At 43.2% G+C, this 22,277-nt stretch overlaps 1 protein-coding gene across 1 annotated transcript in view; it reads left to right on the top strand.

Moving 5' to 3' along the window:
• LOC308597119 (ras-related and estrogen-regulated growth inhibitor-like) overlaps positions 1–22,277 on the top strand; it is a 27,071-nt gene extending 4,794 nt beyond the window's left edge. The window contains exons 2-4 of the mRNA XM_081212670.1: positions 11,217–11,273; positions 14,037–14,110; positions 17,625–22,277. Coding sequence (XP_081068796.1) covers positions 11,217–11,273; positions 14,037–14,110; positions 17,625–18,110 — 617 coding nt within the window. The 3' untranslated portion in view covers positions 18,111–22,277. The remainder of the gene's footprint in view (positions 1–11,216; positions 11,274–14,036; positions 14,111–17,624) is intronic.

Here is a 22,277-nt window from a genome sequence, read left to right as displayed (position 1 = left end):
GAAAACATGCTGAGGCTGAAAATACAACCAGGTTTGCAGTGTTAGGTTTCAAAGAGTGCTCCTTTACAATTAATTTCCCTTGCTTCAAGAAGGAAGGAAACTTCACAATTCACTGCAGATGCAATGTGGTTTCCCTAATCATAGCCAATGCAGGTTTCAGTGCTTCGGCTGAAGATGCCCTAATAAAATTGTCCGCTTCCCCATAGAGTGCCAGAAGTTGAATAGCAGGTTACTTTCTTTGATGTAAATGAAAATGTGCCACTTTAATTTGGAACTTTCAGAGGGGTGGTCATGTTAGTCTGTTGCAACAGAAATGACTTCTGGCAACCTGGAGATCAACATATTCATTATGGCTTAAGATTTTGCGGATTAGAGTCAATTTCATCAGATGCAATCCTCAGTGGATAGGTGCTTATACATTGGTGTAAAGGGTGCGGGGGGCAAGAGCAGGTGTTGGAATCAAATAACAATGCAACGCAAAATCTGTTGTCTGTGACAGTTACTTGGAGCATACATGCGTGTAAAATAAGTACGGTGAGCCCACACAGCAACAGTAATTGTTGGTTTTAATTAAGAATGCTTGAAAAAAAGGTGAACAATTAAAGTTAACCTTTTTGGTGGTGTAATTTTTTATTACATTTTCCAAACATTTTCACAATAGTAAAGGTAAAGGGACCCCTGACCATTAGGTCCAGTTGTGGCCGACTCTGGGGTTGTGGCGCTCATCTCGCTTTATTGGCCGAGGGAGCCGGCATACAGCTTCCGGGTCATGTGGCCAGCATGACTAAGCCGCTTCTGGCGAACCAGAGCAGCACATGGAAACGCCGTTTACCTTCCCGCCTGAGTGGTACCTATTTATCTCCTTGCACTTTGACGTGCTTTTGAACTGCCAGGTTGGCAGGAGCAGGGACCAAGCAACGGGAGCTCACCCCGTTGCGGGGATTCGAACCGCCAACCTTCTGATCGGCAAGTCCTAGGCTCTGTGATTTAGATCACAGCGCCACCCACGTCCCGTGGTGAATAATCTTCATCAAATAGTTACATGGTTTCATAAACCCTTCTGCAGGGTTTATATTCACACCTTTTCAACTGCATTTTATCCTTATCAATTAAAGTTAACATTTTAGCTGAGCTCTGTATTTTGATATCAGTATATAAATATGGGAAGAAGGCTCATTTTAATCAGCCAGCCAGTTATTTGATTTGAACATTTGAAGGATTACATAATTACAAACAACAAAACAAAAATAAAACGTCAAAAAGTAAACAAACAAACTGAACAATTTCTACGTAAATCATAAGCAGATATCAAGTAAAGATACAAAAAATTAATAACAACAACAACCCCCCTACTTACAAACCCCCCTTCAGTGGCCCAGCTTTTGTAGCTGGAGTCAGTCAGGGCCCCGCCCTCCCAGTCCACATGGAAAATGCCAGCAAGGCAGGGAGCAGGTCTTTCTGGACTCACAGCCAATATGGGTTTCAGTAATGGGAGTGATCAGTAATTTTATTTAAAAAAGCAATCCAAACAGATAATTTGGCAACAGCAACATGCACTGCTCACCACTAAGGGAGGCAGTCTGTAGCACTGGTGTATTTATTCACCTTTGCAAATCCCCATATTACATATACACAAGTGTTGAAGCATGTCTCCCTAGGAGTTGCAGTCGTCGAACTTCTAGACTAGGAGAGTCAAAAGGAATTTCACAGAATAAAGCTAGACATCGCATTGCTCAAATAAGCCATATTGAATGTCATAAAGTCCTGAATCAGCAAGAGGTTTCTCGTGGGTAGAGCCACTGTGTGTATTCTCACCCCCTGCCCAGCTGCTTGCTTGCAGCATTGAACAGACTCATCTGTATAAAAGTTCTCACTATTGAGTAATTGCAAGTGAGATCTTTCAAAAAAATAAATAGCAGATGGCAAGTGCAGTTGCTACTATTGTCACCTGAACACGTGGCTCATTCAATTACTTCCCCCAAAGAATCCCAAGAATGGTAGTTTGTTAACGGTACTTGGAATTGTATGAAGGGGAAACTACAGTTCCAAGATTCTCTGGGGGCAGGCCTTGTGCTTTATATGTGCATTGGATTCACTTCAAATGTATGGGGTGGATCTGCAGATACTTTAGTCAAGGGGGAAATCTAGAATGTTTGAAAGATTAAAAAAAATTAAAAAGTAGAAAATCCCAAAGAATTTAGTAAGTGGGGAAGTGTGGTTGATCTGGACATTCTCACCAGTCAATTTTAGCAGTGTAAAGCAGTTACTCTTTATGACTTCAACCCAGGAATGGGGAACGTATTGATTCCAACTCCCACTTGCCCCTTGGCATGGGCGTAGCCAGGATTTTTGTTGGGGAGGGCAGAACTAATGTGATTGGTCAAGTTAGGTATTTCTACTGTTTTACTTGATCTAGGGGGGCAGCTGCCCCTCCCCCCGCCCCCGCCCCGCTATGCCCATGCCCCTTGGGGATCATTACTGAACCATAGGTGGATCCATAAGGTGGATCACAACATCTGCAGCACTACCATACAAATACATGCCCCTCCCCCAATAATAATCAAGAAGTGGTTTCCAAAATGCATGTTTGGACTAAAGGTGAAGGTCTGAAAAGGTGTTTGACTGATGATCTTGCCCAATATGATCTACTGTGTTTGGCCAGGGCCTCAGCTAGAGATCCTTCTTTGCCTTGCCATCACAGATAAATTTAACTGAGATGCCAAGGATTGAGTGTAGGACCTTTTGCATGCAAAGCACGTACTCTTTCACTCAGCTACGCCCCTGTCCTGACATTTGTTTGAGTTGTAGCTTGTAGTGGTAGAGAGAGAGAAATTTCTAAAACCAGTACTGGTTGTGGCAATTTACACTTAGACAGGCTGTCTAGAAATGTGGAATAAGCCTTTCTCATGGCTGGAGCATAGAATTGGATTGTCTAGGAGCCGTGTGGAGAGTGTGGGTCTCTGCTCATACCTTATTTTACTGAGATGGAGGCCTGATGCATCTGGTCATTTATGATGTAGGAAAGAGGTGCGATGCAATCCCCCCCCCCCCATCACTTTTGCATGATGAACATTTACAGAAACTCCAGGATAAATGCAACCTGTCTGTTTTGTAATTGCAAGCCACCTGGAGACCTTGTTTACAGACAAGATCAAGGGATATAAATTTCAAGCAAAAATAAAAACTAGATTAGGAACTGTAAATCTAAAGCTGTCAGAGTAACTCAAGTGGAAAAGGATTTGCTCTTACTTCAAAATCTCGACCCAATTACAACTTTCCCACTTAAAAACTTTTTTCTCAATCTCATTGCTTAAACTACAGGCAGAACTGAGGTTCTCTCTATATGAATTTCACCACCATGTAGCATGCTTTGATCTGTGGAGCGGAGACATCAGTTGGATCAGCTGTTCCGTATAAAAATGCTAGTGTAGGGGTGGGTAACCTTTTTGGCTCCACAAGTGAAATTTGATAGGAGTGCAGGGCTACCCAGTTGTCAGTTAAATGGCATCACTGCATTGTCTAGCCCAGGCTTCCTCAACCTCAGCCATCCAGATGTTTTTGGCCTACAACTCCCATGATCCCTAGCTAGCAGGACCAGTGGTCAGGGATGATTTGAATTGTAGTCTCAAAACATCTGGAGGGCTGAAGCTGAGGAAGGTTTGCTCTAGCTGAAAAGGTTTAGTCATACATAAAGACTGGACTTGTAAGTAGCTTTTAAATGGCATGTTATCTTGTAACAAATTTCTTTCTAACAGTTTTTAATAACTATTACAGTGGTACCTCGGGTTAAGTACTTAATTCGTTCCGGAGGTCTGTACTTAACCTGAAACTGTTCTTAACCTGAAGCACCACTTTAGCTAATGGGGCCTCCTGCTGCTGCCGGAGCACAATTTCTGTTCTTATCCTGAAGCAAAGTTCTTAACCCGAGGTAATATTTCTGGGTTAGCGGAGTCTGTAACCTGAAGCGTATGTAACCTGAAGCGTATGTAACCTGAAGCGTATTTAACCTGAGGTACCACTGTACTGCATTTGACTCCTAGTAAAAATATGCTTTCAGTCTTCAAAGCTGTTTTCTAAAGACACACTGCCATGTGTGGGTGGGGGCAGGGTGGGGCAAATTTTGCAAGGACTAGTGTGTGGGTAGCTTCAGGGTGCTCACTGGGCCTCTTCCATTTCTGCCACCTGAGGCAGCTGCTTCACCCTGCCTCATGGGTGGGCCTGCCTTGGCCCTACCTGTCTTGGCAAGCCAGTTTCAAGGAGCCCTGCCAGTGGGCCTTTGAATCTTCTCCATTAGTTCCAGAAGCAGGACTTATTTTGCTGCAGAAACCCTCTCTCACTCGGCACTTTTCCCAGAATCATTGGGTTTGCTTAACCGTGTGCATAAGAGTCTGACATGACCAGACCTTTGTTTGGAGAAGTACAAGAATGGGGTGCAGGTGGGGAGGGTGAGCAGAAGAAGCTCCAAGTTGCAACTTGGCAACCCTAAGGGCACTAGTTTGATCTAACCACAAGGATCTCTTTCAACAGGCTTTCGTTTATTATGAGGCTCTTGGTAATAGGATATAACTTAGATAGTTGGATTTATTATATTTTTAAGGTGTGTTTTTTCACCCGCCTGGAGCTCTTGAGAGTAGGATGAAGGGAACAGAAGTAAGTCACCAAAGCTAATCTACTCTGTAAAGGCTCCTTGGTTTATAAAGGCACCCCAGCTTGATCTGCCTCTAAAACCATTAAGTGTTTGGTTTATCCATCAGCGCCCACATCACACTTTCTTTAAATGTTACCTGCAGCAAATTCTGCTCATGTTCAAGATGAATAGTTGGGCCTGGTCTCTGTGTCAACCTCCGCCTCTCTGGCCTTGACTCCTTCCTTGTAATAGGGCCTTCTGTTGTGTGTTTTTCCCCCTTGACATTTTTAATCTGTTTAATTGGGTTCTTAATATAGACCCATGCACTTTAGCTTTGGGAGTCTGCCCAGTTCCTGCTATCGAAGCAGGCACTTCCCAGAACTCTAGATTGATTTGTTCCACTGTCTTCCCCTTTGCCAGTGAAATCCTTAAAAGATGCAAGTAATTACAGGCTGCTGCATTCTGTTGCTTTACTCACCTGTAATATGGCACTCCATGGGTTGTCATTTCATAGCTATTTCTAGAAATTGCTTTCGAACTTAGCCTGACCCTCCTCACCCTGATGTTTTCCTTTGAGTCCTCTTTTTGCTCTGCCATACCGTCAAGACTGAATATACGTATACCTTTCTATAGGGCAGAATATTGTGGTGATGCAATTGTGGGGAATGAGGGGTTTAGGGGCTCCTCTTTATCTAGTTTCCACCACCAGGTGAATATCTGCATCCTCCCTTGCTTCCAAATTGACTTCTTAGAGCACACAGCTTGCCATTGGGGCTGTCTCTTGATCCAGAACTTCCCCCAGGGCCCAGCCTTACCATTAGGCAGAGTGAAGCAGCTGCCTCAGGCAGCTGTCATGAAAGCGCAGCAAATGTATTCAATTTCTTGCAATGTCACATTGTGTTCGATATTTTTATTCACCGCGTAGTTTATTTGCAAGTTTTTAATGTATGTTTTATTGTTAGTCTCCATGGGCCTTCCCGTTGGAGGGCAAAACAGAGTAAGCATAAATAAATTACTTTTCTTGCAAATGCTAAAAACAAATACCAAGTTTGGGCTGTCTGGTTTCAAGGGGTGTTCTTGTTGCTGCTGCATGAATCATATTTTTCACTTACAACTTTGGAATTTGTGAGGAGAAACATAAATTCAAAATCTGTGTTCAAATGTTACCCATGAAATCCCACTTCTACCACTAAAGCCGGGGGGGGGGGAAGCATATTACCTTCAGTAAGCACATAAAGTGAGAAGGGCAGAAACACAATTGATGATACATGACTGGCCATTCTTGGTGGTGGGTAAGTTCTTTAGGGCAGTGGACCCCAAACTTTCCACCTCCCCAAGGACCACTTGAAAATACCAGAGGGGCTTTATGGACCACTTAATAACATTTCTGTCTGTTGTAGCAATCATAATGTGCTTTGCTGTTTGGTTTTCATTTTCCTTCGATTGCTTCGTTTACTTCTTATACATTGCATTTCCATAGAATTCAAATTTTAAAACAATAAAATACAATATGAGAAATAAAAGGAGCTCAGAGAAGCTCCCCTGGCTGGAAAGGCGCTGCCTGCAGCCTCCTTATGCCAGCAGACTGCCTGAGCAGATGCTTAACTATTAGTCACTTTAGCTGCCACTCTGGTGGGCATGTCCTGGACCTTGTTTAGTGGTCAACCAATCCGCTGCTTGATAGACTCCAGGTTGCTCCTGGGTCCTAGTGCCCATCCCGTCACTGTTTATGTGTGCAAAGTCTACCAAGTGCTCTGTAGCATCTTGAATTGATCCAAATCTGCCGCCCCTCCCATCCTGTCGCTGAGGCACCTGCCTCACCTTGGCTCATTATTAAGCCGGCCCTGATATTATATATTTGTTTTACCATGTATTTTTGCATATATTAGAAATTAAATGTTTAGAAAATGAAAAATCCAGTGCTTTAAGTCAGCACTGTCTGATTTCAGTCAGTGCCCACTGTGCCACATCACTCTGTTTAAAATGGCAGCTTGCAGACTCAGCTGCCTGATGCTAATTGGACTGCTACCACTGGCTACTAGAGCTTCTGCCAGAGCCCAGCCTTACAGATGAAGGCTTATTAGAGGGCACGTCACCAAGATCCCCTCAAACCCAAAGTCCTGAAGGGAAAGCTCCTGCAGGTATTCCTGGGCAAGGCAAGATGTTTGTTCCTGCCCATTGGCTCCCCATACCTGTAGCTGCTTCATAGATGAGTGCAATCACAGATACAGATTTATGTCTCATTCTTAATAAGAAATCTTGCTTAAGCCAACATCTATTACGGCTTTTTTAAAAACAAACAAACAAACCCAGTGATATGTGTGAATTGGTAACGGTGACGCATGCCCCTTGCTGCCCTGATTTTTAATGTATCTTTTCACATGATGTCTTAGCACCAATTTCTCTGGTAATGAATTCGTGACTGCACATTTCTTATCTGTGGAGAGGATCATGTTAAATATTGAGCTCTATATATGCAGATGTATGACACGGTGTTCTGGATGGAAGAAAGATTAATCTGGTGATGAGTCACTTCCCTCCAGCCATTTTTATATTTACTTTTAAAAACAACAACAAATTTATACTGCCTGTCTTCCCTTTTGGATTTTAGGGTGCTGTAGAATCCAGTAATCATAACAAATGCAGTAATAAAACAATAAATAAAACCCATTACAGTACATTATGCATTCTTGAGTTCACAAAAAGAACCTCTGGCAACTTTTGTGAGGAATTGTTGCTGGTGTTGCTCTGTGCTACCTAGAAAGGACAGCAGGTTGACATGTCCTGACAATTCCTGAGGCTGTTGTGTTCCTTTTTCTTTTCTTTTTGTGGAGAAAATGTCAATCTGCTGAGTCCATCCAGTACATACCCTTAATATCTCTACCTGTGGTAATCTGTGGTATTGTGACAAATTGTGTCCTGCTCATCCACCCTAGGTAAGATGTGTGGTATCCAAGGCCAGCTGGGTTATTTTGGTACTTGAGGCAGAAAGTCCCACAAGTGACTGTCCCACAAGCACCTCTCCCCCTCCCTGGCAGCACAGTTTTGAGGAATAACAAGAGTAACAACCAATGCTTTGTTAACAATTTTCTGCCCTTTCCTGACACTCAAAAGTCACCTCCCTGGGGCAGCTGCTTCCCTCTACCTAAGGGCAGGGCCAGCTGCACGAGGAGAGCGTAATAACCATCACCACCTTTTTTTATGTGCTTTTGGACATTTGGGGTAAAACCAGTGATATTTCTACCTCTTACTACCTGCAGAAAAGTTTTGAAGTTGAACAAGACATGAGCCCTAAAAACATTAAGAGTAGCCCTGCTGAATTAGCCCAGTGGCCCATCTAATTCACAATCCTGTTTTCATAGTGGCCAACCTAATGCTAATGGGACCCCAGCACAACGGCACTCTCCCTTCTTGTGCCTCCGACGCTTGACTTCCCAGCTTTAAAAAATTGTCTAAACTCATTTTAAAGCTATGCAAGGTGGTGGCTATTGCTACATCTTGTGGGGCTTTTAAAATATATACTGTATGTATATTTAATTAGTGAAACATCTTTATACCACTTTTTCAAAGACACCAAAGCAGTTTACAAAAAAATCCTCTGCAAGACAAAAGCATTAATAACAAAGTTAAAACATATAATAAACATGTATGGCCTTTTCAGATGCACTGTATAACATTCCTGGCTCCCTAAACCATGGTTTTGTAAACCAGAAACAGCTGTCTGGTCTGTACACTCTTCCTTTGCATCCTGACCTCCTCCACTGGCTTGGATGCTGTGATCCTAGTCTCGTTATGTCTTAAATGGGGGGACTGTGTTTTAATATTGACTTACCAACTAGGATCCAAAGCCACAGCTTTATCCTGGAGGATGATTATGAGGAGTGGGGGGAAGCATGCAGCCCCAGCGCTTTCTCCTGGCTTAATGAAGAAGGGTTTATTGAGCAGGAAACGTTGCACCTCAACTGGCCAAAAAAAATTGACAAAACAAGAAGTCTTACAACCTTTCCAAAAGGACAGCAATGCAAGAAGTTGCATAACCTCTGTGGGATGGAGGATGCAAAGGTTTGGGACTGCTACTGGAAAAGTTCCATCCTGGAAAAGCTATTACTGTCAAAACTTGATGTGTGAATAAAGCAGATTGTATGCCATCTAAGTAGACCTCTGCTGGCAACTGGTCTTGTGTGTGTATAGATGGTCCTTAAAATATGAGGGCGTGCAAGATCTTAACATGCTTGTGGGTCCTATTAGCATTTTCTCAATTGAATTTCCAGGCTCTGTTGTCCTTGGCTCAGAAACAAACACCGTGCAGCTACCGTAGCTCTTTCATTATGGGAACCTTATTTCTAAAGTTACTCCCTAAATGATGGGGACCCACAGAGTTTGTGCTTCGTCTGGGCCATAACCACATCTCCCTTTCACAAACAGGAGCCCACCCATCTCTTTTTCTGCCTCTCTCAGCCTCTGCCAAAACCACCTACATTCTTTAACCTCCCAACCCTGTGTGTTATCTTTGTCTGCAACTCTTCCCTCCGGCTGGCTGGCTGTTCTGTACAGAGTTCTCTGAATGTGTACTTGGAAGGATAACCAGTGCTTGGATAATCCAGTCCTTTGTGTTCTTTCTGGCTGTAAGTGATAGTTTGGTCTGTGGTGTGTGTTTACTCTTTTCCTTACCCCTAAACTTAGAAGAATGAGCTATATGGAATATGAAAGGACTCCTGATTACTAAAGCTGCCCATACAAGGCATATTATGTTCAAATTATGGTGTCCATTTTCCCCCTTCTTTAAAAAAAGAGTGTATGGAAACTGTTATTCTGATGGGTCCAGTGCTTATTTCCTTTGTAAGTTACTTACATTTTATACTTTTACTTAAATTTTGTAGCTTTGAATCTCTTATATGCTGGGAGATAAGACAATAGCAGAAAGAATAGAGAACCACAATGTTTTAAGGACCCTATTGGGCCAAATTACTGCTTCAGCAGATGCCTTTTTCACCAAATTAATTCAGCACAAAAGGGATTTGAAATTTAGGGGCAAACAAGGTATCCCAGATGAAAGGTTTTTAATTACCCTGGTGTATAAGATGATCCCACATCATACTCTTTTTAGACAGACCAGAGAGTGGGTGCACATGAGAAAATAAAAATTATCTCCAAATGGTTTTATTTTTGCTCCCTCTGCCTACCCAGCTATAATGATGGAAAGAAGACCTTAAGTTTTCATGACTCACTCTTCTATTGTGTAGGAGGAAACAAGGCAAACTCCCTCGGGGACGAGCAAAGGGTCATACCAAAATATCTCCTCCTGTTCTCCCCAGAGTGATGGGTACAGATTCCCAGGCATAAAGGCTGTGGTGTGTGTGTGTGTGTCACGAGTGTGGCATGTTCGCTGTCAAAGGCATCTGGTTAGCTTGCAGAGCAGGGAAGAGAAGGGCTGCAGGCTACGTGCAGTCAAGGCGGTTTCCTGCACTGACAACTTTGCCTTGTCCATTCTCGCCCTCATTCGAAATACTCTTCCCACCCTCATTTTGAGAGGGTATGCTGTATCTTCACGGCAGGCTTCGACTTGTACCCCCTTCCCCACCCTGATGTTATTTGTCTCGGCTTGGCGTTTTGCTGCTTCTGAGGCCACGCTTCCATATTTTAATTTTAGGTGTTGGGTGGGTTACAGAGAAGGCTTTTGCTAGCTTTTTGAGAAGAGGCGTGGCTCATTCTTGCATATTATTGTCTCTGTGAGAGAGACAATATTGTCTCTGAGAGAGAGAATGATGGCTACTTCCCTTCATGTGCTTTAAGAAACAGTGGTTGGCAGATCTAATGTCAGAATTAACCTCTACACGCCATTCCTGGAAGAGCTCCAGATTAAAGGATGTGGGAGCGCTGGATTGAACTGTGCAGTGAGCCTCCACATGGCTCCCCTAGTAGCATTCACACATTCCTTTCTGCCCACCGCATTCCACCCCTGACTGTTCCTGAGTTTTGGAGAATGAGCCACCATTGTGCTTCTTGTGCTTAGCAATATTCCAAGCTGCTCAAAAGAAAGTTTGGAGCCTAGGAAATCTATCCACCACCTTGCTGCCTCTATCTGTTTACTTCCAAAGTAAATGCTCATTGAAATGCTCATTGTGACACCATGTGTGTTTTGGAGTTGTATAAGCTCACAGGACTTTGTTCAAAAGTAAATTCCACTTCAGTTTTCATGTGGGAAGCTTCTAAGGAAGTGCATCTCTCTCTCTCCCTCTGTGTGTGTGTGTGTGTGCATTTGTTTATTCCAGCCCATCACCTGGAAGTGCACCCCTTTCATTATCTTCATTTGTTGTCCCCAAAACCTCCTGCCAACAGTCATGTCCTTAAGACTCACCCACTGATTGGTTCCTTGGTCATGTGTGCTTTGATATTCTCTAGGTGAGGCTTTCCCAACTGGGTGTCCTCTACATGTCATCCCTGACAACAAGGAATCATGGTGGTTGAGGGGGATGGTAGTCCAAAACATTTGGAGGTCATCAGGTTGTGGGAGGTTGCTGTAGACTATTGTTATTTCTGTTTTGGTTTATTCCATTAATCATGTTTACTTTTCCTTTTTCCAATGAAGCTTTGACAGTGAGATTCATCACTAAGCGATTTATTGGTGATTATGACCCAACTCTAGGTAAGTCTCGCTTCTGGCTTATGTCTCTTGTACTGATTCAGAGTGGTGGTAGATGGTTTATTATTATTATTATTATTATTATTATTATTATTATTATTATTATTATTTTATTTTGGAGAGTTGGCTCCAGCACCAAGAGCAATTGCCATTTAGCTCTCAAATACAAACTGTTTGAAGGAAGTGGTGAGGGTGATAGTTTAATGATAGTGCACATGCTTTGCATCCAACAGGTTCCAGGTCCAATCTCCAGGTATGGTTGGGAAAGACTTTTGTCTGAGAACCTGAAAATTTGGTGCCAGTCGGTGTTAGATAACACTGCGCTAGATGGTCTGGCTCATTATAAGGCAGCAGCCTATATTCTTATGATGGAATCGGGGAGGCTAACTAGTGCTACTACTTTCATACAGCAACAATGGACTCTCTACTTGGTGAAAATAATGTCAACGATTGGACAAGATGCTATGGTGCTGAGCTGAAGGTTTAGTGCAAAGAGAACCTAGCACTTTGTTCATTTCTCCATTGCCATCTTGCTCCATTTACCAAGCAATTACATTCTAGAAAATGCCTTGATATTGGACCAATCAAGCTGAATCTCCGCTGGGCTGAGTGTCTGTTCTTTGAATATAATAATAGAGCAAAGCACCATCTGAAAATCCTTTCATAGTTCCCCAGAAAGCCTACTTTGCCTCCAATTCACTAGTCATTTTGAAAATTTAGGTCATTATGTACATGTTGTCATTTAGCCTAGAGAGGCTGATAGTCTCCCATCTGCAAGGGATCCCACCCCCACCACACCCCAATTGTCAATTTGGGAGCAACTCATGGAAAATTAGATTAATACCTGTTCAGTCCTACATTTCCTCATTTTTGTTTTCTTTGATGGCGGAGGTATTCTGCACAAAAGCAAGAGCTGTCCCTCCCCCAACCTCCAGACTCTTCAGATCAGGTACCTAGATAACATGCACGTGTCCTGAAATTTCTGCATTTTCAACAAGGCAAAGAAGCCTGCCTTGGACAGAACTGGAAGCTGATAACTCTGAAAAGAGATGGAGTGATTTGTGAAGGGCTTGAAGAACTAACAGGAACTAGTTTGGGATACTGGAGCCCTCAGTAGGGCTTCCTGCTGTGTTGTTGTAATAGCAACATAAACACCTCCATTTGGAGTTACATATTTAGGGATTATGCTGTTAGTCCATCTGGCCTTTTGAGGATGGTGTGGAAATAACATCGTGTGGGTTGCAGCTTCCTGAATGGTTACTAAAAAGGTCTGTTGATGTTTTCTTCTTTTTCTTCAGAATTTTTCGCCCCTCACAGCTGAAAAGCAACTTGCCATTTCTGTCTTGTCTTTTCAGCATTTTTTATTTTTGGGCTGGGTTGAAATCCTATGCACACTTTTTTTTTAAAAAGGAAATAAGACCTTATTGAACACAGTGAGGATTACTTGCAAGCAAGCATACATAGGATTGCACGGCATGTCACAGAATTCACTGTGCACAAAATAGAGTAATTTGGCTGCTCTGTAGAAGTCAGAGAGGGCTGTGGGTGGGGAGGGTAAGCAGAGGGAGAGAGAGAATCACCTTTATTCTTTTCCTTTTGACAGAGAGGCATAATTGCCTGCCTTTGGGTGTATTATTCTCCTCACAATGTGACTAGACAATATATGGCACGTCCCCACCCTTTAATTCACAGTGCATATGGACAGACTCCTTTATCAACACATAGATCTTGAGCAGGAGAAGAATGGCCCTCGAGGCCAAGATGACTTAATAAGGCTTGTGGGAACCTGGACATTTCATAGTTAGAGGGCATGTGAGGTTTCAAGGTGAGAACAAGGTGTTTGGGAAGAAATATGTAGCTGTGCACAGCTGCCATTCAGGGCATCTTTTGTTCAATAGGTGGCCTTTTCTGCCTTCCTTGGGCTGAGTTTTGCCAGAACAACTGGTGCGCTTTCATTTTAAGTCACTGGCAAAGTTCCCTTTACCTTCATGGTCCTTCCTCCACCCCACCAAGACTAGTCCCAGAATTTCTCCATTTTGAAGCTTTAGCTCATGCTGCAAACAGGAGGCTGGGCAGTGTATTGAGCTCGTAATGAACTTGTCAGTGATGATGGGCTATATTTCGATCCACAGTCACAGCGTGGCCAGTGTGGCCTGCATACTACAAGCCTCTCTGTCCATTTACACACACACACACACACACACACACACACACACAAATCTACTTTTCATCTCTCCTTCTGGATCCTCACACTTTTAGTTCCTCTCTCCTTCTACACCCCACCCTTCTCTGAGAGCCCTTGTTGTGTCTGAGGTGAGGCAGGGGGCATTTGGGAAGGGGCTCTTCTGTTTTGGCACCCCACTTGTGGAGCTGTCTCCTTTGGAAGGCTCACCTGATGCCCACCAAAATCCTTTAAAAATAAATAAATTATTGGGTTTGAAGAGTTTTGTCTGTTCAATAACAGGCTATGGTGTTTTCTTGAGTTTTATATTTTGATTGTAAACTGCACTGGAAGTTCTCGAATAGAAAGGTGGTATATAAAAATTAATGATGAGGTTAATAAAAAAATACAGGTGCATAAGATTTCTCAGCAGCGCAAGACGTGTAGGGGGGTTTTCATGCTGGGCTGTGTACTTGCTTGTGAGCAGAACCAGGAAGGCAGACAAAGGAAGAGAGCACTCTCCACAGCTTACTGCTAGCTTTTATTTTTAATTCTGCTCTGTGCATATGCCAACAGATTTCTCATACATGTTTTATGTTCCACAGAGATGATTTATAGGCACACAGCTGTCATCGATGGGGAGATGGTGCATTTTGAAATTCTTGATACAGCAGGACAGGTAAGGTTCTGGTCACTATATCTCAAAACAAGGGGACTGGGAAGGGGCCAGAAAAAAGCCACCAAAATTTCCCAGAGGGCTTGGGCTATAAAATTTGGGGCCATAAAATTTGAGGCTGTTTATCTTGGAGAGAGGAAAGGCAAGTAAAGGGGGGACATGACAGAGATGCATATAATTATGGCTGTTGTGGACCAAGTCAGTAGAGGCATTTTGTCTCTCTTTCTGATAATATCAGAACCTGGGGCCATCCAGTAAAGCGGAATGGCGAGAGATTCAGGACAAACAAAAGGAAGCACTTCTTTCCCCAGTGCAGAGATAACTTAAGGAATTCACAGGCACAATATGTTTTGACAGCCACCAACTTAGATGGCTTTAAAGGGGAATTGGACAAATTCACAGAGAATGAGACTTAACAATGGCTATTATTCATAATGGCTATATTCTGCCAACCTAGCAGTTCGAAAGCATGTCAAAGTACAAGTAGATAAATAGGTACCGCTCCGGCGGGTAAAGGTAAACGGCGTTTCCGTGCACTGCTCTGGTTCGCCAAAAGCGGCTTAGTCATGCTGGCCACATGACCCAGAAGCTGTACGCCGGCTCCCTCGGCCAATAAAGCGAGATGAGCGCCGCAACCCCAGAGTTGGTCACGACTGGACTTAATGGTCAGGGGTCCTTTTATATTCTGCTTCTAGAGGCACCATGCCTCTGAATACCAGTTACTGGGAAACAGTAGCAGGAAAGGGCTCTTCCCTTCCCTTCAAGTCTTACTTTGCTGTTGTCTTTTTAATCAGTATTTTTAGGTTTCTTTTATGTCTAAAAGCCTTCAACATGGCTTAGACAAGATAGACAAATCCAAAATAGAATCAAACTATACAAAAAGACAGATGCAAAGCAAAAGCAAACATTTCCAGCCATTAAAAACCTCAGAGGCATCTCGTTGGTTGCTGTGCTGAACAGGATGCTGTGCTAAGATGAACCATTGGTCTCATGCTGAAACATAAACTAATAATAAAACGGTGGAGGTGGAAGCTGGATGTCCCCTTACCCACTTTCATTCTGTAAATGAAGTGGGCAGTTAAATTGTGTTAAAGGGTAAGTAATCCCACCTGGCTGGGTTTCCCCAGCCCTAAGAAAGAGAGTGCCCTAAGAAATATGTTTCTGAGATGTAAACAGTGTAGTGGCTAAAAGGGTGCGCAATGAGCCTGGAAATCCCCGGACCAAATTTGTGTTAGTTGTGAACTTACTGTCCAGCCAGTGTCTTAGCCTTGACCCCTCTACTGGAATTATACTGACTGATCTCACATAGTTGCTGTAACTTTTATTCCGATAAAAAGGAGCCAATGTCCTGGTTACATGGTTAGAGTGTTGGACTATGACCAGGAAGATCTAGATTCAAATCTCTACTTTGGCAAAGTCTCAACATGTTACTGGAAAAAGGACATTATCTATCTATCTATCATCTATCTATCTATCTATCTATCTATCTATCTATCATCTACCGTATTTTTCGCTCGATAACATGCACCCAACCATAACACGCATGTAGTTTTTAGAGGAGGAAAACAAGAAAAAAAATATTCTAAGCGAAACAGTCGATGTATGATTTTTGTGGTTCATGCTGTGGCCACAGACATGTGATCTGACGGTGAGTTTGGGGTAGCCCAATGCAAAAATCCTGAGGATCCATGTTTGTAACCACGTTTTTGCACCACTGCAGCCCCAGGCAACAGTGGGTGCGTGATTTTTTTGGTGCAAACTGTAGACATGGACATGCTATGTGATCTGATGGTGAATTTGGGGTGACCCAGTGCAAAAATCCTGAGGATCCATGTGGATCTGTGCTTTGTAACCACGTTTTAAGTGGGGAGGGAAGGAAAAGCACTCAAGGGACAAGAAGCACACGTGGAGCAGGCTCTGCTTCTCTCCCTCCCCCCCCCCTTAGCGAGCTGAAAACCTTTGCTGGAGGGACAGAGTGGACAGGAGCCGCTTACAGTGCTTTGCTCCTTTAAAGCAAGCAGGCTCTGCTTCTCTCCCTCCTCCCCCCCCCCTTAGCGAGCTGAAAATCTTTCCTGCTATTTCCAGCAAAGCGGGAGAAGAGCCGCTGAGTAGGGACGAGAGAGATACAAGAGAGCCTGCTTGCTTTAAAGGAGCCAACCGGACAGGAGCCGCTTACACTCGTGTAAGCGGCTCCTCTCCCCTCCCGCTTTGCTCCTTTAAAAAAGCAGGCACTCTGTCCCTCTCTCCCCATTCAGCGGCTCTTCTCCCGCTGGAAACCACGGAGGAGGGAAGCATTCGCTCCGTAACACGCAGAGACATTTCCCCTTACTTTCAAGGAGGAAAAAAACGCGTGTTATGGAGCGAAAACTACGGTATCTATCTATCTATCTATCTATCTATCTGTCATCTATCTATCTATCTCTCTATCTATCTATCTATCTGTCATCTATCTATCTATCTGTCATCTATCTATCTATCTATCTATCTATCATCTATTTATTTATTTATTTATTTATTTATTTATACATACATACATACATACATACTCTGCCCATCTGGGCAGCTTCCAACACAAATAAAAACGTAATAAAACATCAAACATTAATAGAAACAATCTGATCCAATATAAAAAAATCAGAATAACTTTAAAATAAACAACTTATATCAAATAAAGCAATATTCAATAATCCATTAGACTTTAATAGTAAACAGTAAAATTAAACATCAGCAAATAATAATCAAACAGTTTACACTTACCAATTACAATAAAGAATTACTAATCTATAATAAATAAAAATAACAGCAAATCACAATGCCATTATAAAATGGTAGTATGTCCTCATACAATAAATAAATGCCTACATTATTTCACCAATAATGTCTGTTTCCAAGAAAGTTACTTTTAGACACAACTGTACTGCTCTCCCTTCCTGAGCAACATTGCACATTTGAATTTAAATCTAACTTGTCCCATTTTAAAGACACAGACAGAATGTAGCATGGACTGTTAGAGAAGGGTGGGAGCTCAGTTACAGAGCATCTGCTTTGCATGTAGGGAGAGGTGTTGGCAAGCGCAGGGGAACTCTGAGGCTTGCAGAAGCACAACAAACTTTAGGGGAAAACACCCAACAGCCCATGATGGCTGAGGATGCCCATTGGGCGTAGAAAGGTGATTGATTGTTGTTGGGGCCGTGGAATGGAATAGCTGGAGACTTGAACAGAAGTTCTTCACATTACAACCTTTTTGTTGCAGGTCCCACTTGTGAGTTTATAATTTCATTCTCTCTCTCTCTGTTGGCCAAAGTAGATGAATTGTGGCCGACCAAATCTGGGACCTGAATGACCACCGAACAACTGTCAAGTGGGCTGGGTGGGGAATGGTGCAATCTGCAGAGGAGAACCAGTGACCGGAAAGGGGGTACATAACCACCATTGGTCATTGTGTACAGATGTTGTGAGCTCTTTGCAAAGAAGGTGCCGTGCTTATACAGATTTGTGATTGGTCTCTCTGTCCTAGGAGGAGGACTCTCTACAAATTGAAGAGAAGATAAAGTGGGGAGATGGCTTTGCTGTGGTTTACTCTGTCACTGACAGGTGCAGCTTCGACGAAGTCATGAGGCTCTGCTTCCTCATCAACCACATCCATTCCAGCCCAAAGCGGAGCAGCGCGAGTGGAGAGCCGCCCGTCGTGATTGTCGGAAACAAGAAGGACCTGCAGTTTGACCGCATGGTGTCCTCTGAGGATGGGGAGAACCTCTCCAAGGCCCTGAAGCATCCTTTCTACGAGATCTCTACCAGGGACAGCTATGAGGAGACGGTGGTGGTTTTCAACACTTTATACAATGAGCTGATGAAGCAAGGTCATTTTTCCCCAGGGTCCTTCAAGAGGCGAGCAGTGTCTAAACTAATGGAAAAGATCCCAAAGATTCATGCCAACTCGACTCTGGCCTCGGGTGGCAGGAGCCTGAGCTTCAATTCCTTCAGGGACTACATCCCGGAATGAACTTCTGCACAGGCCATTGTGAAATGATGGGCAGTTTTTGCAGGGACCAGCTGGAGTTGGCAATGGAGAGTGTGCAGAGCTGGTGAACTGGCAAGTCCAGAGACCTGTGCATTGTTAGGAAAGGTGTTGTTTTCCCCTAACTACCTTTAAAGGCAGGAAGGTCACAGGGTGACCCTAGACCAGCTTTGTGGTACAGCAGTACATAAGACCAACCCAACTTGGTCAGACCAAAGGTCCACCTAGTCCAGTATCCTGCTCTGAACAGGAGCCACACAGATGCTTCTGAGAGGCTCACCAGCAGGATATGAAGGCAATAATTTGCCCCCTTCCCTGTTTCCAGCTCTGGCAATTTGTATACAGAAGTATACTATCTCTATAGCTGGAAGTTCCATTTAGCCATTATGACCAATAGCCATTGATAGACCTACCCCCTGTGAATTTTAAAGCCTTCTTTGCTGGTTGCCATCACCACATCTTGTGGCAGCAAATTCCATAGCTAAGGCTGATGCGCCACATTTTCTCCTTGTAGAGATTAGTCTTCTAAATCCTGGTGGAAAGGCAGCTGTGAATGTTCCTTTGGTTGCATGGTCTGATTATTTTTTTTGGGCACCCAAGAAAGCAAGGAAAAGTGGATGCCCTTGCCAAGGCTGGACTCTTGATGCGGAGCTCTGTCCCAGCGCAGTCTTGTTGAGTCAGCCTTGTTGGAAGGAGGGGTGGTGGGATCTACAACAAGTTTTGCAAAAGGCTGATTAAGATGTGTTCTCATCTTCCCGGCTCTTGCTAGTATGTTATTGCTCATTCCTGTCCATCAGCATAATGGTTTAGGCACCTGACCTTTTTCCATAATGGACCAAGGCCAGTGGCCCCACCAGTTTTCTATACAGTACAGTCAGGATCAATAGAAGAACATGTTGCAAGTGGCTGATTAAAGGTTTGATTAGAAGAGAGTTCTGTTTACATTGAGCAGCAGTGCCATATGACTTCATGGCAGGAACCACTGAGGTCACAGAATAGGGAAGTTCATGGAATCGTGGAGCTTCAGGCTGCAAAACAATGCACACTTTCCTAGAAGTGAGGCCCACTGAGGACTGTAGGACTTACTTTTGAGTAAACGTGCATAGGATTGCACTGTTAGTGACCAGAAGCCCATCGAGTGTGCCATAAGACAGCTTCTCCCACCACCAATCTTCCTGTGTCGTTAGTACCATCAGTATTCAGATAACTGACTTTTTATTGGTGTGTAGATGTCATAGCAGGGAGCACTTTCAAATCTTTCCTCCTTTCCGGCAGATTTTTTTTCTTGAAGTAGGAACATAAGAAGCTGCTTTAGGGCAATGGTCAAACCAGCCAAGTACTATTTGTCTTAACCAGCAGCCAACTCTCCAGTATCTCAGTTTGGTCCATCGTGTTCATTTCCTGCTCTTTATTTAACTGGAGAAACCAGGGATCGAACCTGGAACCTTCTGCTTGCAGAGCATATGTTGTGTCATTGAGCTATGGCCCTGACCCAAATTAGTTATTTCTTCCTCTTTTAAGGCTGCATCCATTGTCATGCTAATATACTTGCAGGCACTTGCTGTTCTGGAAGGAAAGATGACCAACTTGTTCCACAAAGGCTTCCATTCTACCGTTCAACACTGGAAAATAGCATTCTGTTTGCCTCCTGCTTCCTTCACTGACTTCTGTGTAGGCAACTCAGAGAAGCTCTGTGCGTTGCAAACACAGATATTTTAGTTGCAGCTTGAGGGGTTCTCCATAGATCTGAAAATAATAAACATATCTGCCTGCTTTTCAGCAAAACCCCAGGGCCATCTTTTGCTTCTTTCTGACAACAAAAGGAACTGCCTTCACCCAACAAGTCTGAGAACATAGCTCCCTCTTGAAACCCATTTGACTCTCAGATCCAAACTAAGCATGTGGGGCTTACCAAAGTCAGCTTGTGTGGCTTTATAATTACATTTTGTATTGTAAAATGATATGGTACTCTGCTGTTGACTAATAGCTGTGTACAAGCAGGAAATGGAATCAGAGTATATGAGGTGGGCGTGGTGAGAGGAGTACAGCTACAGGTGCAAATACAATGAAGCCAGAACTAGATGATACTGGAGGTTTCCAAGATCTGGACGCCGCTAGAAGTTGTGGACTACAACTCCCATCAGCTCTATAGCCAGAGCTTGAAAGTTGTAGTCCAGAACATCAGAAGGGCACCAACTGGGCTATCCCTGCCCTAGGCCTTTTGCGGTGGTACAAATCTATTCCTGTGTTTTATTTCAAAAGTGGGCATTGAATCTACTTAAAATGGAACAGAACTCTTTCGTTTTTATCCAAGGTTACTAAAATAAACACTTTCTTAGATTTGTGGCATTGTCAGCTCAATAGCTGCCACCTGGGTTAGGAGCTTGACTCTCCCTCTCCCTGCAGTTTCTAAATCCTAAATCAACACTGTTCCATGGGGCACCCTGCAGTGATCTCAAGAGAATGAGTAAGTGTGAAATAAAAATCTCTTCAAAGCCCCAATCACAAATCCAGGCATATGTTCAAAACAAAGGCTTAAACTTCTCTCAGGAACTTGACTTTTTAAAGGAGCCAGGACTAAAAATTTCCTTTCCCTCTTTTAAGTAGCCTAGCAGAACTATTGTTGGGTTGACTGCTAAAGTGGTTTGCTTTCACAGTCAAATGCTATTCTGGTTTGTCTCATGGGTCGGGGGGGGACAGTTATACCTATCTCAATTGAAATTTCTAAGAAGCAAATTCTAAATTAGAGTCTATGTCTGTTTCCACAGGTGAAGGCTGTTAGCTGGAAGATTTTTTTATTTGCTAGCGATAGAGAATATTCAAAAAAGATTTTAATTTAAAGGATGATTGTTTGCATGTGTCTTCAGTAAATTTTCCTGTTGAAGAGGTCAGGAAAGCTAATCCTCATGAGAGCAGCTTTAGATATCTGCATTGTTTTATACAACTGTATTCCAGCCACTGGAAAAGTGCATAGCATCCTTTCTGATACCTTCTGTTATTAATGGATTCTGCTGAACCTGTCATGGGAACTGTAAAATGTACTTGCAGTGGTATATAGATTGGATTTTCTAGGAAAGGGGGTGATGATTCACATACATTGCAACCACCTACACCACCTTCATCCAGGTTTCCAACCTCTCACAGCCACAGAAATCTCACATCCCCACCAGTCACTGAAAATGGCGGCTACTGTAGTTTTCACAAAATACACAGTATTTATCATGCTGCGACTTGATTGGCAGTACATAGTTACTTGCCTAGCTGCCCTTTGCGACAGACAGTAAAATTACCCCCCCCCAAAAAAAGCAGTTTATGTGCTTCTTCATCAAATGGAAACTTTAATTTGCCAAAATTAAATTTCACCCCCTAAAATGACATGTCGTACTAGAACATAAAAAGCCCTTTTCCTTTTCCTTTGAGGAATCTATGTATGTGCTTCCTGTTCTGTTAAGCAACTTTCCACCAGCTATGGAGGTACTGCAAGGAACTGCTGCTTGTTTTATATACACGCTCATACACATAAGAGAACTGAAACAATCCTGCCTCAATGAGGGCCTTCTCCCCAAAAGTACAAACCTTGTACAATTGTTTGCTCCACAGTTTGGGGTTCCTTGGGCAAGATATTTAAGGTAGGACACACACACACGCCATTGCTGCTTCCTGCTCACTTTCCCATGGGGCTGGAGGTTGGCAAGCAAAGGAACTGGCTGGGTGAAAGAGGAGGAACAGTATTCATTGCCACTTTTGGGAGAGGGTAGTTAGTGAGTGGTAATAGCTGCTGCTGTTCCTTGGCTCAATGTCACTTGCCCAACTGGATGGCTGAGTGAGCAAACGGATAGCAGCGAGGTGCAGCCACAGGGGACTTGGGGGAGTGGACCCTTGCAAGACACTGGGACCCTCAGCATCTGCCCACGAATACTGGGCAATGGATGGAAATTTCTCTCAAAATGTAAATGCCATTATTTTTAAATACTTCATAATGTATTTTACATGTATATACTTTTTTTCTTGTAACTTCCGTTGCATTTTGTAGACCTGGTGCCAGAAATCTTAATGGTTTGCTGAGGGTGAAGAAAAGCTGCCATCTTCAGCAACTGTTTGTATATGGAGTGGTGATGATTATTCTGTGAATTAAAAAAATAATAATTCTCA

The sequence above is a fragment of the Podarcis bocagei genome, assembly GCF_964188305.1.
Source record: "Podarcis bocagei genome assembly, chromosome: 1".
Lineage (NCBI taxonomy): Eukaryota > Metazoa > Chordata > Lepidosauria > Squamata > Lacertidae > Podarcis > Podarcis bocagei.
This window is presented reverse-complemented; position numbering and strand designations above follow the sequence as displayed.